General features: G+C 33.2%; 1 protein-coding gene across 1 annotated transcript; it reads left to right on the top strand.

Moving 5' to 3' along the window:
- Positions 1 to 523: 523 nt before the first annotated feature.
- On the top strand, positions 524 to 15,735 carry LOC132622304 (uncharacterized). Its single transcript, XM_060336889.1, has 6 exons — positions 524 to 687; positions 761 to 1,240; positions 1,645 to 1,863; positions 12,724 to 13,223; positions 14,570 to 14,653; positions 15,021 to 15,735. Exons 1-6 carry the CDS (start codon positions 600 to 602, stop codon positions 15,633 to 15,635), a joined length of 1,986 nt encoding a protein of 661 aa, XP_060192872.1. The 5' UTR covers positions 524 to 599; the 3' UTR covers positions 15,636 to 15,735.
- The last annotated feature ends 241 nt before the right edge of the window (positions 15,736 to 15,976 follow it).

Genomic DNA, 15,976 nt, shown 5'->3' with positions numbered 1-15,976 from the left:
CAAATGACTCGTGCATTATTATCTTCGACTATCAAAATCATTATCGGTGTAGCTGTATCAAGCCTTTCCTCGAGGGATATCCAGAAAAATCTCACAAATTATCATATCTAACTCCCTATATAACCTTATGAGTATGAAGTTCAATTTATTTTTAAGTAATTAGATTTTTGGAACGTCTTCCGTTTACCCCGTAACTCTGCATTCCAATTAAAAATCAAAATTTATAACACAATCACTTGCATTGGTTATCTTCAGCAAGTCAAGAAAAAAAGCAAACAAATTGCCAAAGAAACTTTCAAATTCTTAGAACTTGTTATAAAGTTTTGTCATAATAATTAGTCTTTAGTTATTTTCTATAAAAAGAAGACTCCTGATCCTAAAACGAGTTTTATATATTTCTCTGAAGGATTAAAATATCGACCTGCATTTCGCTAAGGAATTTGGACTTTTATATATAGAAGTACATTAAATAAGAAATATGAATGTTTCTATATATAGGTATATATAGTATATAATATCTATATATATCGTGTGATATATTGATTCCAACTATACTTACATTATTGGTGATCAAGAGAGTGCAGACATACAAAACTATAATGGAGAGCCAGCCTTCCCGGTATTACTCAGCATCTAATTCAGATTATCAACCTCCTAATTCCAGTCCCCAGCCTGTTCTATTTCTTAGTAAGTTACAGCCTCTACTATGAATTTTCTTAACTTACTCACCAAGAATGCTTCTTTTTAATTTACTTTTCAGATGGCAAGAAACTGAAGTATCTTACTGTATATCAGATACTATATCAAGCTGCTTTGAAAGATAATTGGAGAATTGCTGAACCAATTTTAAAGAAGGATCCAAGTTTTGCCACTCATCAGATATCGGAGCGGGGTGAAACAGTGCTTCACATAGCAGCAGCAGCAAGAAGCACCAAAATTTTGGGACAGCTAATGAAACTAATGAAAACAGGTGACTTGGAACTGCTAAATCTTGATGGAAGTACGGCATTCTGTTTTGCAGCTGCATCGGGGCTTGTTGAAATTGCTAAAGCAATGAAGGAAAAGAATCCGAATCTGCCTAACATCCGCGGTGAGGACAATGCATTACCAATCACTGTGGCTGCTATGGTTGGGAACAAAGCTATGGTTTCATACCTTTATGGGGTCACAAACCTTGATGCGCTACAGGAAAAAGACCGATACGATCTTCTGGAAACGTTTATCCAGAACGAGATGTATGGTACGTAACATTATATTCCCTCCGTCCCATAATAAGTGTCACCTTAGTCAAATTTTTTTGTCCCATAATAAGTGTTATCTTAGAAAACCTAAGTCATAAATTGGCTAGTTTTTTTCAATTTTACCCTTAGAAAATAAATTAACATCTAAATGAAGATTGAAAAAGCCACATAGTAACTTGATATTGTTGGATTCCCAATGTTAAAAGATTTACTTTTTGTGCATGCTCTAATCAAAAGGTAAAAGTAATTTATTTTTATTATATAGGGATAGTTTGGTAAACTTCACATTGCATTATTGATTTCTTAATATGCGTATTTTTGGCTAAGGTGATACTTATTGTGGGATCGAGGGAGTAATATGTTTCTTGACTGAACATGAAACCTTATAAATGTTAATTTGCAGATGTGGCATTGAATATATTCGAGAAGGACCGGAAATTAGCCAGTCAGGTGTTAGAAGGAGATACACCAGTCTTAAATGCGTTAGCTAGGAAGTCTTTAGTGATCAGTAACCAAAATCAAGGAGGAAACTGGGAGAGATATCTCATTGTACGAGCTTGTTCGCCGGCGTGGAGAATGTTTAAGAGTGCGATTTCCATGGCCAGGAGGCAATTCATTCCATGTAAGATCTACTAAATCAACTACTATTTTAATTAATTACTTGACTGGAAACACCTTACTGTAATTGCTTAAACGATTAACTTTAAAAACTTGATAAATTACCCCTTCCAGTTCCTCTAGCTAAGTCACTGATTGGTTAAAAGTTTCCTAGTTAAAATTTTGATTTCCCTTCCACGAAAATCAAGATTATTACCCTCCAGAAAATTCAACGTCCTGTGTTTTTATTATACCTTTTTGTACTTTGGATTGACTGGTAGCTGAACCTCTGTTGAAAAGCTTTTTCGCTTAGTCTCCCGTTCTGTTCATGTGAAATTTAATCATATCTATTTTGACTTAATTTTATAATATTGGCTCTTAAGTAGGTTAATTTTATAATACTAGTTTCTAGACATGTGCGTTGCACGTGTATCCTATGCTGATCGGTACAAACATTTTAAACAATACAAATAATATGAAAATATGATTGTGATGAGTTACACCAAATTTTAAGGGGAATATATAAAGCTCAAATGGATGAATGATGAGTCATTCGAGCGTAAAATGATTAGACCGATGTCGTTTAAAAGCTAGATTTGGTTAGATAAATACAAATGCCATACCAAATATGCAACTTGATAATTGTCTTGCCTTTTTATGTTTCAACAACATATAGTTTACATGTGACTATGACCAGCATGGTAAATAATAACTAATTGAAAACTTGAAAGGGAAAATTACAGTTGAAATGGATGAATAGTAACCAAAAAAGGATTGACAAACAAAAAAGAATACATAATTACATGTGTAATTACAAAATAAATAAATGAAGAGTGAACGGTTCTCAAGTTGTTCAAATATAATAACGATTCTCAAGTTGATCGAATGCAATAGAATAACCGGTTTTAAGGTCATTTGAATACTCCGAAAATTAAGCTGATAAATTAATGGACGAATAAGGCCGTATGAAGTAATTTGACGGGCCTGAAAGTTCTTGAGGAAGTCAAGATCTTCCACCAACTTGATCAAGATGCATGTTTGCGTTCATAACCTAAAATTAGAAAAATAAGGCAATCGTAATTGAGAGGCAATATTGAACAAAGTCTTCTAGTTTTTAATGTCCAGAATATCTCAAAAACATAAAAATAGGTAAAGAATAAATAAAATAACACCTTTTGACAGGTCTAGTGTGAAGCCTTTCAATCAACTTATATTATATTCTAAAAATATATAAATAAGTAAAATTAAATTAAATAGTACCATGATAAGTAGACGAAATCTTGAGAAGTCTTCAATCAAATCTTGAAAATTTTACTTGCTACTCTTCTTTCACTGAACAAAAAGAACATAAAGGAAATCATTAAAATTCAGGATAACAAAAACAAAATTAATAAGTAGAAATAATTGGTGATCACCGTGAGCTATAGGAAGGGGAATTACCATGATGGAAAATTTTGAAAAACTTTTCTTTACCTTAATAGCTAGTCAAGCACCATATAAGTTTACTTGAAATATATAATTACCTAATTAAGTAAGGGAAGAAGAAAGAACCAAATATTAATAGGTGCATTTAAAACTTTTGGGAAACTAAAGCATAAGGAAGAGAAAAACTTGGAAAAAAAAAAGAGGAAAAGATAAATTGAAGGAGACTTGTAACGGATAAAAAGGAAATGGTAGTAAATTAAGAAGGAAAAGATGAAAAATAAATGCAATAAATTATTTACAGAGAGGTTACAACTTTTGGGTTCTGCAATACACAATAAACGTGGGTTTTTAAAGCACTTTGAAAATTGCTAATAGATAGATAGAGGACTTTTTGGTTAAGGGCAAAATCATACAGGGCATTTTCGTAATCCAACTTCTAACTTAAAGACTTCCCTTATACTATGACTAGTGCATTTATCCGCGCTTCACGCGGTTATTATTATTATTATTATTATTATTATTATTATTATTATTATTATTTTAGTATTATTAAAATCATAAAAAAATATGTATATAATTATTTTGCAGAAAGAGTTTGTACAAAATATTATAGATTAAATATGAAAAACTCAATCTAAAATGGTACATGTAAATTTAAATAAGAAAATCATATATAACCACCCAACATAGTAGAGTAGAACACTTCAAAAATAGAAATTTCAGATAAGATGAGGAAAAATAATGTGATAAAAAATTTGCATCTAAAGTATTTAAAATTTTTGTGCCATATATATGATGGTAAAAATTAGAAAAATATTCATATAAATAATAAATTCTAGCCGCGCTTCGCGCAGTTATAAAAGAGTTTTAAGATCTAAAATCTAAATATTTTTGTTAGAATTAGAACTTCTTAATCTAATGTTTTGAAACTTAGATTTTAGTGTGCATATGTAGGCATTTTACTACATAATTGTTGATCTAATTCTATAGTGGATACAGTTATACAGGTGTTTTGAATAGTTATTTAAACTTTTGTTTTTCTAAAGTTTCTTCTATTCAAATAAAAAAAAAAAGAAAGGAAAAGTAGAAAAAAGTAAAAGAAAAGAAGAAGAAAAGAGATTAAATAGCAAAGCAAGTTTTCGCTATGTATTTCTTTATTTTCCGATCATGGTTCTTTTTTTTTCTTTTTCTTTTATAATATTCCTTAATCTCATACATCTGAATTCTGCTCCCAAAAAATGAGTACTGTCACACCCCATTTTAACCCGGAGATTAAATTAGAAGTACGACGTATTGGAGATTCCTGTTTTTGTTTATTTTTAAGGAGTCGCCACCTAATTATTTATGGTGAATTAGGACACCTAAAGTTTATTAAAGTTATGTTTAAAGTTAACTCTGTTTAAGGTCTGCGGAACTTAAGATTTTGGATAAGGGTTCAATTAGTCTAAAGGGAAGGTATTAGGCATCCTTTAAGACCCATTAACAATGGTTGACCGACCGGACTTATAATTAATTAGGCTAAGTGTAAATATAGTATTATAGAAAAAGGAAAATAATTTTGTAAGTATGGCTAAAGTTATAGATAAATATGTACGAATGCTATTTAAAATAGAACTTGTAAAATAATAATAATAATAATAATAATAATTTGTATAAAAGTGTACCTTTAATGCTATTTTGAAATACGACTTATAAATGTTGTTAAAATTTTAAACGAGAGTAGAAATGTATAATACTTGTGGAAAAGTAATAATTTGTGTAAAAGAATATTCTAAATGTTAAATGAGACTTAAAGATACTCCTAAGACCTTAAATGAAAATATAATAATGTTATTCAAAAATATGATTTGCAGAAAATAAGATAATTTACCTATGAATAATAACCCTTTGAAATATGATTTGACAATATGATACTTAGGTAAAGATGATATTATGTGAATATGGTGGTGTAAAAATGCCTAGACTTATATTCTTAATAGGACGCAAAGGAAGTGAATTTTATTTCTTACTAACTTATTTAATTAATTCGGCTAAAGATATGCATAGTTGAACGTGTCTTAAAAATAAGGTTTATAAAGAATACTCAGATTAATAATTTACATATTAGTGACGTTTTTTGAAAATTCTAAGATAGTAAAATAAAGTATGATTTCTTTGACTTGAAAAATATGAATTTGCTATCGAATATCAATTATACTAAAAATAAATATTATAGATTCTATAAATAATTTTTAAAAAAATGAAACTTCATGGAATTGATTATCATTAGTTTCCTTGAATTAACTACCCATTATCCAACTAAACTCCACTAATTTGCTAAAAAGGTTCATCTAGATTAACAAACAAAAGAATTAATCATACAACAAAATTAGATGCACAAAGATAAAATAGAAGAGCAAAGAAATTAAATGGGCTCAGTCCGTTAAAGAGTGATGTTGCCTGCTACTGTAGCGGTTCACATTTTATTGGGCTTTGGCCCAGATTCTGCATTCTATTTGTTGCGGGCTGACTCGAGAGGAGGTTTGTTGGGTTTTAGCCCAACACCGAATGCGGGAGGAGATGAGTCCCTCGGACTCGTATGTGATGTTCATGCATAAAAAAAATGGAAAAAAGAAAAAGATTAGTATATAATTGATAGATGAGACTAAACATACATAATGTAATTTCAAAACAGACCATAAAGTTTAGGCACTGCCACAATCAGTAAATTAATAGTACCGACCATATAGTTTAAGCAGAAATGAAACGCATTTGCCCACAGAAGCATGAAGACTCTTACACATAAACTTACGGTATTTAGGAATGCTCAAGGTCCCATAAGAGAGGCTTGAGATATACCATCCTTTATACTAAGTACACTATGGTGTCTATGCAAAGGCTGAATCAAATGGAAATCACTGGTGGTGCAAAACTTATGCCCAGCTTAGACAGAATACGTTAACATTCTGCGGGGCATACAGAATTCAACAAAAAGCATCCAAGCTACAGTAGACACCTTTCAAATTTATTTAGTATAGGATTACCATATGATGAGCCCAACAGATTTCAAACCAAGCGAGAGGGCCGCTGCCATCGAGCATCAGCTGAAACCATATTTCTCACCAAGCCAAATTCCCAAAATATAATAACAACATGTGCGGGAAAAGAGAGAGATAAATACACCAAATAGGTTCGGGTAGAGGGGGCAATATACCAGGCAGTTTGGGGTATACATATCATGCGCAGCCTCAGTTAAACAAGTATAGCAGAATTATTTAAGAAAATAAACCCATGTAAGCGAAGTATATAGGCAGTTTTAGGAAGCACATTATGCAGGCGGAGTCTCTTGGGTCTAAATATCAGTTTTAGTAAAGGTGAGCCCAAATGTGAAACTAACTATATTTTTCTTTGTCATGTTTTTATAATGCCTAACAGCTTAGCAGATTAGAGGATGAGGTATGGATCAAAATAGAACCTACTGATCGCATAAGCTTACCACAATCATACTTAAGGTCTCACCATATGAAATTAGTTGCACTCAACAAAGACTAATTGAAGTAAGGCAAGGAAGTACAAATTATGCTTCTTTTCCTCAGTTTTTGTAGACTAAATAAGGGTAGGTTGATGTTACCAAAAACATGATTCATAAAAAAAAAGAAATGATTTTAAAGAGGACCAAACAGCAACATGGCATTCTACTTAACACTGAATGATGCAACATATACTGTTGAAACTGTCGAGAACCCAACTGTATTCAAAGGGACCATTTAGCGTTCGTTTAGATATGGATAACTCCTCAAACTGATCCTGAGCAATCAGATAGCTAAATATATGTGAAGTGTAGCATCAACATATGACAACAATTCAGGCATAACTGATCTTGTCTTTAGAGGCAATAATCATGCACTCAGTAGCAAAAAAAAAAATTCCCAAAGGGGGACAGCCATCAGCCCACCAGAGCCCCAAGGAGCATTTGGGTTTTAACAATTCCCCATGTCATGCAATGAAAGAAAGGTGGAGGAGGGAATATTTGCACACAAAGGTTATAACTAGACTCTATAAGACACAATACCATCATTTGGTTTAACTTCTAGTGGAGACAAATTAAAGTGATAAAGAGTCGAAGTCTCACAGTTTTAAGGAACTAATGGTCAAATTCAAGGAATACTTAGGAACGACACCTCAAATAAATGAAAGATACGCTAATGCTAAAGTTGATGTGCTGTCACAAGAAAGGATAATGCGGTAGCGGTGTCGTTGAGTCTCAAAATGAAACTCATCGAATCCAGTGTTCATGCAAACAAAGAAAGACACAAAGGATAAATATTAGAAAGCGATATTTTTATACTCAACAAAAAATAAAACACCAAGAATTCCTAGTAAACAATGGCTAAACATAATTCTGAGATGCATAAGGGTCTGAAAAGTACTTTGTTGCATTTTTAGTATTCAAACAGGTTCATACCACACGTACATCTGAAGCATATGTTAATTTTTAGCATTTTAATATCATTAGAAGTTACAAAGCAGCTCCTTTTATCCATTACACCGCAGCTTTCAGTTACGTGAAAAACAGAAAACAAACGTAGTGAAGTGTAATTAAAGTTGTCCAACAAAGCAAGATCTCACTCCTGCAGATATTTCAGTGAATAATTCCTAGCCACCATTAAAGCCATTAACATTGGAAGCACATCGCTAAACACAAGATCCCTTTCGAGACACTAACAGGAGCTTAAAACATGTTTGCTAACATTTATTTCATGTATTCCACTCATGACCCCAAACTAAAACGAAAGACGGGAACGAGTGAAGGAGTTGGATTGACCTCTTGTGATGCAATGAACCACATGAACAACCAGAGCATAATTTCTAATAGGCTTCTAAATATAGCATTTATTAGCTAACATTCAACATATTTATGCAGAGATGAACACCTTAACCATATGGCTGAATATTGACTCCTTGAACTATGCTAATGAAACAAACTATAATGGGCCATATAAGGATTTTAGCAAAGAAGCAGATAATAGTCAGATTCAGATTCCTGAAGCAATATGATGATAAGTTTCAACTAACAATAACATTAAATATCTCAATCATTCGAACTGGACATATTACATATTAGGGGTGACAGACTGAATCATTTACAAGCAACGAACGGATCTGAATATGTGATCGTATTTGAAGTATCTAATGCTAGCTCGAGGTTGATAGATTAAAACAAGTTCCATTATCAGGTCATGTAATTGGATAATCCAGCAATTAAAACTAATAGAGGCCCAGCCTGTCGCCGAAAACAGGATGAACAGCATACCCATGTAAATAAGGACCTAAAAAAAACCTAAACTCACTGAATACAATATAAACTATGAGACTGCTTTTGCCTTATCTATTTCTACCCATTATTTATTCGAAGTAGAATCTGGAAGTTGGACATATCAAACGAGGCACATTAACTCGGAGAACAGATTGGGATCGAGATAGCAACACTACGGATATTTGTGACTACTAATCAACAAATTCGACTAACTATCGGAACGGGCTGATTAGAGAAGCCATTACGTTTAACTCCATATTCTGAGCTGATCTATTCAAAACCAACAGATAATCGCAGAACCAAATAACTACTGAAGCAAGAAAAGCAAATAAAGGAAAAGATTGGAAAGTTATTATTTTCTTCTACATACGGACATTTTCAAACCGCCTCATTTCTATATCAAGATGAAATTGTGAAACTATAGAAAATATTTCTGTACCTGATTACTTAATCATAGTTGAAATTAACCCTGCTAAAGCATAATGTGATATCTGGTCGCATAATAGCAGTAATTCGGACCCAATAAAACAATCTTTGATCAAAACATCAACTCACAAACATTGTTTAACTAACATAACCAGCAGTTAAATTAAACATTACTCGTTACTAAACCGAAATTAGACTAACTAAAACTTGGACATACACAATACTACTAAACTGGTAAATTGAAAATTAACCAAAAACTGAAGCAACAACATATACGAATAACATCACAGATTTTAAATTCGAAATAAAAGAGCACGCTGACCTTTTGTGGGTGCAGTGAAGTGGGTATCGACGTCTCGAATCTATGCTCGAACTCGAACGAACCCGAACTCGATTAGAATAATTAAAGTTTCAAAACGAAGAAATAGAAATAGAGTAATTGTTCCCCCACGGCTAAAGTTCACCGGGAAAAAAAAAATCAAGTGTGGAAAATGGTGTGAGTCTCTCAAAAAATACTGAAAACAATTCCCAGAATCTGAAAATCCTTCAAGATACCGAAAAAAATCCCCCCTTTTGACAGAACAATTCGTCCTAGTTTTATAGGGTTTTCGATTCGGGTTTGAGGAAAAGAGAGAGGAGCGTAGGAGTCAGCGGCGTGGGGGACAAGGGGAAGTGGAGAGGAGCGGATAACGTGGGTGACAGGGGAAGTGGAAGAGAGCGTGGAGAGAGAGAGATGAGTGAGAAAGGGAAGGGAGAGAAAAAGGAGAAGATGATGATGATGAAGGAGGCGGAAAATGAGGGAGAAAGAAAGAGATGAGAGGTTAGGGTATTAGTATGTTGGGCCGGGTCGGGTCAAAAGAATGGGCTAGTCCGTTTGGGCTGGCCTATTAATTTTAAATGTGGGTTGAAAATGTGGGTTAAGTATTAAAGATGTGGCCTAATTATTTGGGTATGAAAATGATATTGTATTTGTATTTTTGGGCCATTAATTTGGCTAAAAAATATTGGTCCTTCCTCCGCTATTTTAATTATTTTCGGGCTTCTAATTTAATAACTGGTATAATATATATTATGTAAAGATAAATAGTAATTAGTATATAGAAAGTAAGGATTTACAAAGTGTTGTCTTGTAATTAATTTAACGATTCCAAACCCGAAAGTGAAATGACGATGAACATTTAAAATTTGTGATAAATTAATACTTGTAATGTTAAAATAAAAGTAGCGAATATAAATAGCAGTGAAAATAAAGTATCTAGCTCGTCAATAAATTTAGACGTCCGAGTGAATAAAATTAAATAAAGGAGGGACAAAATTGGGTGTCAACAAGTACTATTTTCCTTATTTTCTTTTTCGCCCCTAAGCAAAATAATCCATTGTCACATATCAATTTAAGATAATCAAGAATTTTTATATTCAATAAATAGTTAAAAGGATTACTCTATCCGAAAGAGTATTTAAAATGAATATATATCTAAAAGCCTGTAGATTATGCAAAATTATTGATTTAATTTGACTTTGTTAAAATATGAAAAGAGCTGGGAAAAAAACTCCCTCTGTTTCAACCACTTGACTTATGTGAAAAGAAGGAAAAGATTTTGGATAACAATCAACGGGTTTTTCATATAAGATTTTGAGTGACATGTTATAAAGGCAAATTTCATATTTCTTGGAACTAATTCTTAATTATGGCAGAATCATTCAGAGATATACGTTGCATTCTTAATGATTGTATTTATTTTCTTTCCTTTTTCTAATCAATTCTGAAGTGTAAACACATTTTGTCCCAAATATAATGTTCATTCGAACCATAATTATAAAATATGTACATTTGTGGCTTAAAAAATATATTCCGATAAACATTTCTTACCTTCAAATTTATAGGTCTATTCCAGTGCTTCTAGTTATCTCTCACTTGTTCCTGAATATTATTTCCAAACCCACCGGAATTTTACTGTTAAGAGAATTAAGATAGAGAACGCCAAAGTTTTGTGATCTGATGTGACAGAGAAGAAAGTAAATATCATATTAAAGAGGCGAAGGATTGACCTGCGAGGCTGGGCCACCATAATTCCGCCACTTCTGCATTTACCGCCAGTTTCATGGTCGCACAACTATTTTTTACAGCTTTAAAGTTGCTACTACTTTTTTTTTCCAAATCTTTCCTCCTTTACATCTTTCAGATTAGGTCTCAATTAGTTCTTCTCGTTTTTGTTTTCTTCATCCCTTTTTTATTATCTTTCTCTCCTACTCTAGTGTTAACTGTGTTTTTTTTTCATTCAGAATGAGTAGTTAACTATGTTTTGGTAGCATATATGTGTGGAAACTTGAAAGTTTTCTTGAATCTTTCGTTTGATCCAGTGTATAACGGCTTCTTAATCCTTGTTAATTGTGTCATTTAATGCTAAGATGAAAACTGAAATGGAGGTATCAATCGGTGTGTCCTCTTTCTTTTTTAGAATTTTTTCTTACCTTTGTTGTGTTGTTTTTGAAGCATAAAAATCCAAAAAAGGGAGAAAAAAGATAAATGCCAATGGAGGCCATAGAGAGGTGCCACATAGGATTGTCTATGCCTAGCTTTATATTATATATAGATTGGCTCTTAAGTAGCAGCCATGCTAAACTTGTCTCAAACAGCTATATTGGTTCTTTGTTCCCCGTGGGCTAAGAGCTGCAGCGTTAGTCTCATCACTCGCACTAATGGGAAAACAGTGAATTCGTTGCTGTTACGTAGGGGTGTATATGGACCGGGTTGGTTCGGATTTTTTAAACACTAAACCAAACCAATTGCGTCGGGTTTTTAAATTTATACACCAAACCAAACCAATAAAATTCGGATTTTTCAACCTCGGGTTTTCTCGGGTTATTCGGTTTTCTTGGGTTTTTCGGGTTTTTTTCCGGAATAGTCTTGACACAAAATATATAACTTTTACTTCAAATATTTCTTTAGTCCTAGTAAGATACAACTATATAATTAAGGTGTTTCTTAAGAAAATAAAACAAAACGTGAGAAGAGTGATGACATTGTATTAAAATGTTCAACAAAAGCTAATATAATCGATTAAAATAAATATTGCTAATTAACAAGCCATAAAAGAAAATGACCATAATCTAATAATACTAAGTCATGCTAAAATAAGTATTAATTACATAACAAAAGAAAAAAAAAATTAAGTTATGTATTTTTACTCTCTAAATCTATTATGCAAAACTAAAGAATAGATATCCAACATAATTGTCATTTCTAGTGGTAAATTGAATTTCTTTTGTTAGCATTAGTGTTGAGTTGGTTTTGGTTTGGACTTTATTTGAGTTACTAATATCCATAGGATATAAAACTTATTGACATTCAAAATTCTAAGTTCAATCTTGAATAATATGATAATAGATAAAAAAAAATTATGAAAAAATTTAAGAAATATTTATAAATTACATTACAAATAAATATTTTTATGTATAAAACATTTTAAAAATTGAATACATATACTGTCGGGTTGGTTTGGTTCGGTTTGACTTTTTTTTAGTTAAAACCAAACCAAACCAATTATGGTCGGGTTTTTTTTTTCAACACCCAACCAAGTCAAATCAAACCACTAGTCGGGTTTTTTTCTCGGTTTGACTCGGTTTATCGGTTTGGTGCGGTTTATCGGTTTACTTTGTACACCCCTACTGTTACGGATGATTTAGGAATTTGTATCCAATATTTGTTTGTAATGCTAATATTGCTTCAAATTTTAGGGATCAAAGTTCAGGTACTCCAGGAAAAAGCTTTAATGAAGGAGCAAGCTGGTCTTCTACTTGAAGAGCTCTGGGCAGAGTGTCAAAGAAGTTCAGAGGATAAGCTACTTAAGCTAGTCGAAACGGAAAGTTTGCTCCATACGGCTGCAAAAACAGGAAATGTAGAGTTTTTAGTTGTGGCTATTAGCAATAATCCTGATCTCATATGGAAAGTCGACAAATATAACAGGACCATTTTCCACGTTGCTGTTTTATACAGAGAGGAAAAAGTCTTCAGTCTTATACACCAAATTGGAGCAATTAAAGACTTACTTATTCTACTAACAGATGAAAATGACAATAACATTCTACATTTGGCTGGAAAGTTAGGGCAGCCAGTCCATAAACATAAAATACAGCTAGCGCCTTCAGCAGCTGGTGCAGAATCAGTTCAGCAGCCAGAGCCTTCATATAATGCTAAAGTTATAAAATCACTTGAGCAGCTGTTGCAATCTGTTAAGGTAAAAAAATTCTTATTTGTTTTCTTTAAACAAAATTTCAGTTTCAACCTCCATTTCCCTTTTCCTCTCTGTTACAATCTTTTTAAACTATACACATGTTTCTAGTAATGACTTTCAAATCCACTTCTCAAAGTAAGAAAGTGTACACAGTTGTCGCTATATAATTTACCCAACTATGAGTCGGCGGCGAATTTTAGGGCAATCACAATTCTCACCAATTAAGCTAAGCTAAACACTTTTCAATAGTTGATTTTCTTTAAAAACAAATAAAGAAAAACTAACTAGAAAACAGTTAAAGTGATCAATGACCTTCACAAGCAAGAGAAATAAAGGGATATGGAAAACAGGGAATCAACTAACATCAAGAACGATCCATTGTATGTAATTAACTAACTAATTAGTCATGGGTCTAGCAAATTAGCCTTTGAATCTCAATTATCACTAATGTCTCTCGACTACTCAGCGGGTTTATCTTAGTTAATTCTCTCGAATCAAACTAAGAAACATTAAAAGCATCCAATTAAAGAAAGGAGCAACAAATTCTCATAAAGTTTGCTCCTACCTTCAATCTATGGTGAATGGGTGATGAATTCTTCCTTCCAAATTTTGAAAAATGGCTAAAGATGAAAATAATATCCCCAAGTCTTGCTTTTATAGATCCCAAATTATCCAAAATCAAAACATGACCAAAATAGCCTTAGATTTTGGGAATTGCAGTTCTGGCCACTTTTTGCACTTCAAGCTAGTTTTTTTCATTTTCTCCAATTTGGCCTTCTTTTGGCTTGATTTCTTTTCAATCACATAAACTTGCTAAATTGAAGTAAACCACAGTAAGTGCACTATTTTCTCAATTTGGCCTTCTTTTGGCTTGATTTCTTTTCAATCACATAAACATGCTAAATTGAAGTAAACCACAGTAAGTGCACTATTTTCTCGATTAACCATAACAAAAGTCTAAGCATAAAGAAGCATCCGCTGATCATGACTTTATAAATCTCCATCTTCTGTTTTTCCGTACAGAGTCTGGCACTTTTCTTGTTTGTTTTGTCTTTATGTGGCCGGTCTTTCTTTCCCTTTTTCTGATCAAAAGATCCTTTTTGATGTACTGAATTCGTACCATATACAGCGATCAGCTCAATTGAAAGAGAGGGCGCGGTGGACATACAATTCTTCTTTTCAGTTCTTGCCTGTTGTACTGCACTACTGCGTGATAAAAAAGTTCATTTATTGATTGGATTCACTTAGCAATCCACCAGTTTAATTTAACATGATATAGAAAGTATTGTATAATTAAAACGCTCCGTGTTTTGGATTATCACTGTTTTAATAATGAGCCAGTATTACAGGGGGAAGAGAGGAATATGCCGCCATCATTTCTCAGGGTGTCTGGAGCAGCCCTTCAAATGCAAAGAGAGATGTTGTGGTTTAAGGTGAGATTTTGCCTATAAGTAAAAAATTTAGTCAGAAGCTCAGTCTTATTGCATTTCAAATGTCTGCTACTTCAATTTTTAGTATGAATTGCGATACAATATTCTTTAGTTTATCGTTTACTTTGAAGGCGAGTTATGGCTTTTAATTTTTGTTGCTGATAATTAGGGGCAGAGCCAGGTAATGGCTAGGGGGTACACCCGAACCCCCTTCGGTGATTTTTTTTTTATGTATATGTAGTAGATGTAAAACCCCTTGGTTTTTTCGTTTGTTTATTCTTTATATTTTTGAACCCCTTAGTGAAAATCCCGGCTCTGCCACTACTGATAAGTGATAATCATTTGATGGGAATGATTATTGATTGGCTAGGAAATGGAGAAAATTGTACCACCTTCACACCTCAGGATGAAAAACAAGGATGGGAAAACCCCGAGGCAATTATTCACAGAGGAGCACAAGCAATTACTAAAACAAGGGGAAATGTGGATGAAAGACACTGCAAATTCTTGTATGATTGTTGCAACTTTGATTGCCACTATGGTGTTTGCTGCTGGCTTTACTGTTCCAGGTGGTAATAACGGTGATAACGGTATCCCAATATTGCTAAAATTGAATGCCTTTGCGGTTTTTGTCATATCGGATGCACTGGCACTCTTCGGTTCAATTGTTTCCATCATTATGTTCTTGTCCATTCTGACGTCGCGCTATGCTGAAGACGATTTTCTTGTGTCATTGCCTGCAAAGTTACTGTTTGGACTCACGACGCTGTTTGTCTCGATAGTTAGCATGCTCGTGGCTTTTGCAGCAACCTTCTTCTTGGTCTATAGTAATCATGTGGCTTGGGAGCCAAAGCTCGTTGCTGCTTGTGCTGCTATTCCTGTAGCTTTATTTGGGTGTTTACAGTATAAACTATGGTTTGATGTGGCAAAATCGACATACTGGTCCAAGTATCATTTTAGACAGGGAAAGCACACTCTCTATTAACAACGGGGCCTGCGCTGCAGATAAGCGGGCTATTGGAATATCTTTTATTGTAATAAGAACCAGGATTCTTGTTTTAGAAGGTGATGGCCTGTTTTAAATAGAGTAATTGTAGTATTTTATTCTTATTCTAATCCGGCAGCATTTTATCTTATTCTAAATAAAGTAATTGTAATATTTGGGTATGAAACTTTGGAAAAATTTTGCGCCAATGCTATTTGGTATTTACATATTGCAAAGCCAGTTCCATCAGGCAAGATCTAGTGACATCTAGTTAGAGGGTGGCTTTTCCAAACAGACCCTTCGGGAAAGACATCAAGTCCAGGCATATTTAATTATTATCC

The sequence above is a fragment of the Lycium barbarum genome, chromosome 12 (genome assembly GCF_019175385.1).
Source record: "Lycium barbarum isolate Lr01 chromosome 12, ASM1917538v2, whole genome shotgun sequence".
Classification (NCBI taxonomy): Eukaryota; Viridiplantae; Streptophyta; class Magnoliopsida; order Solanales; family Solanaceae; genus Lycium; species Lycium barbarum.
The sequence above is the reverse complement of the archived record's forward strand: the minus strand, read 5'-3'. Positions and strand labels throughout refer to the sequence as shown.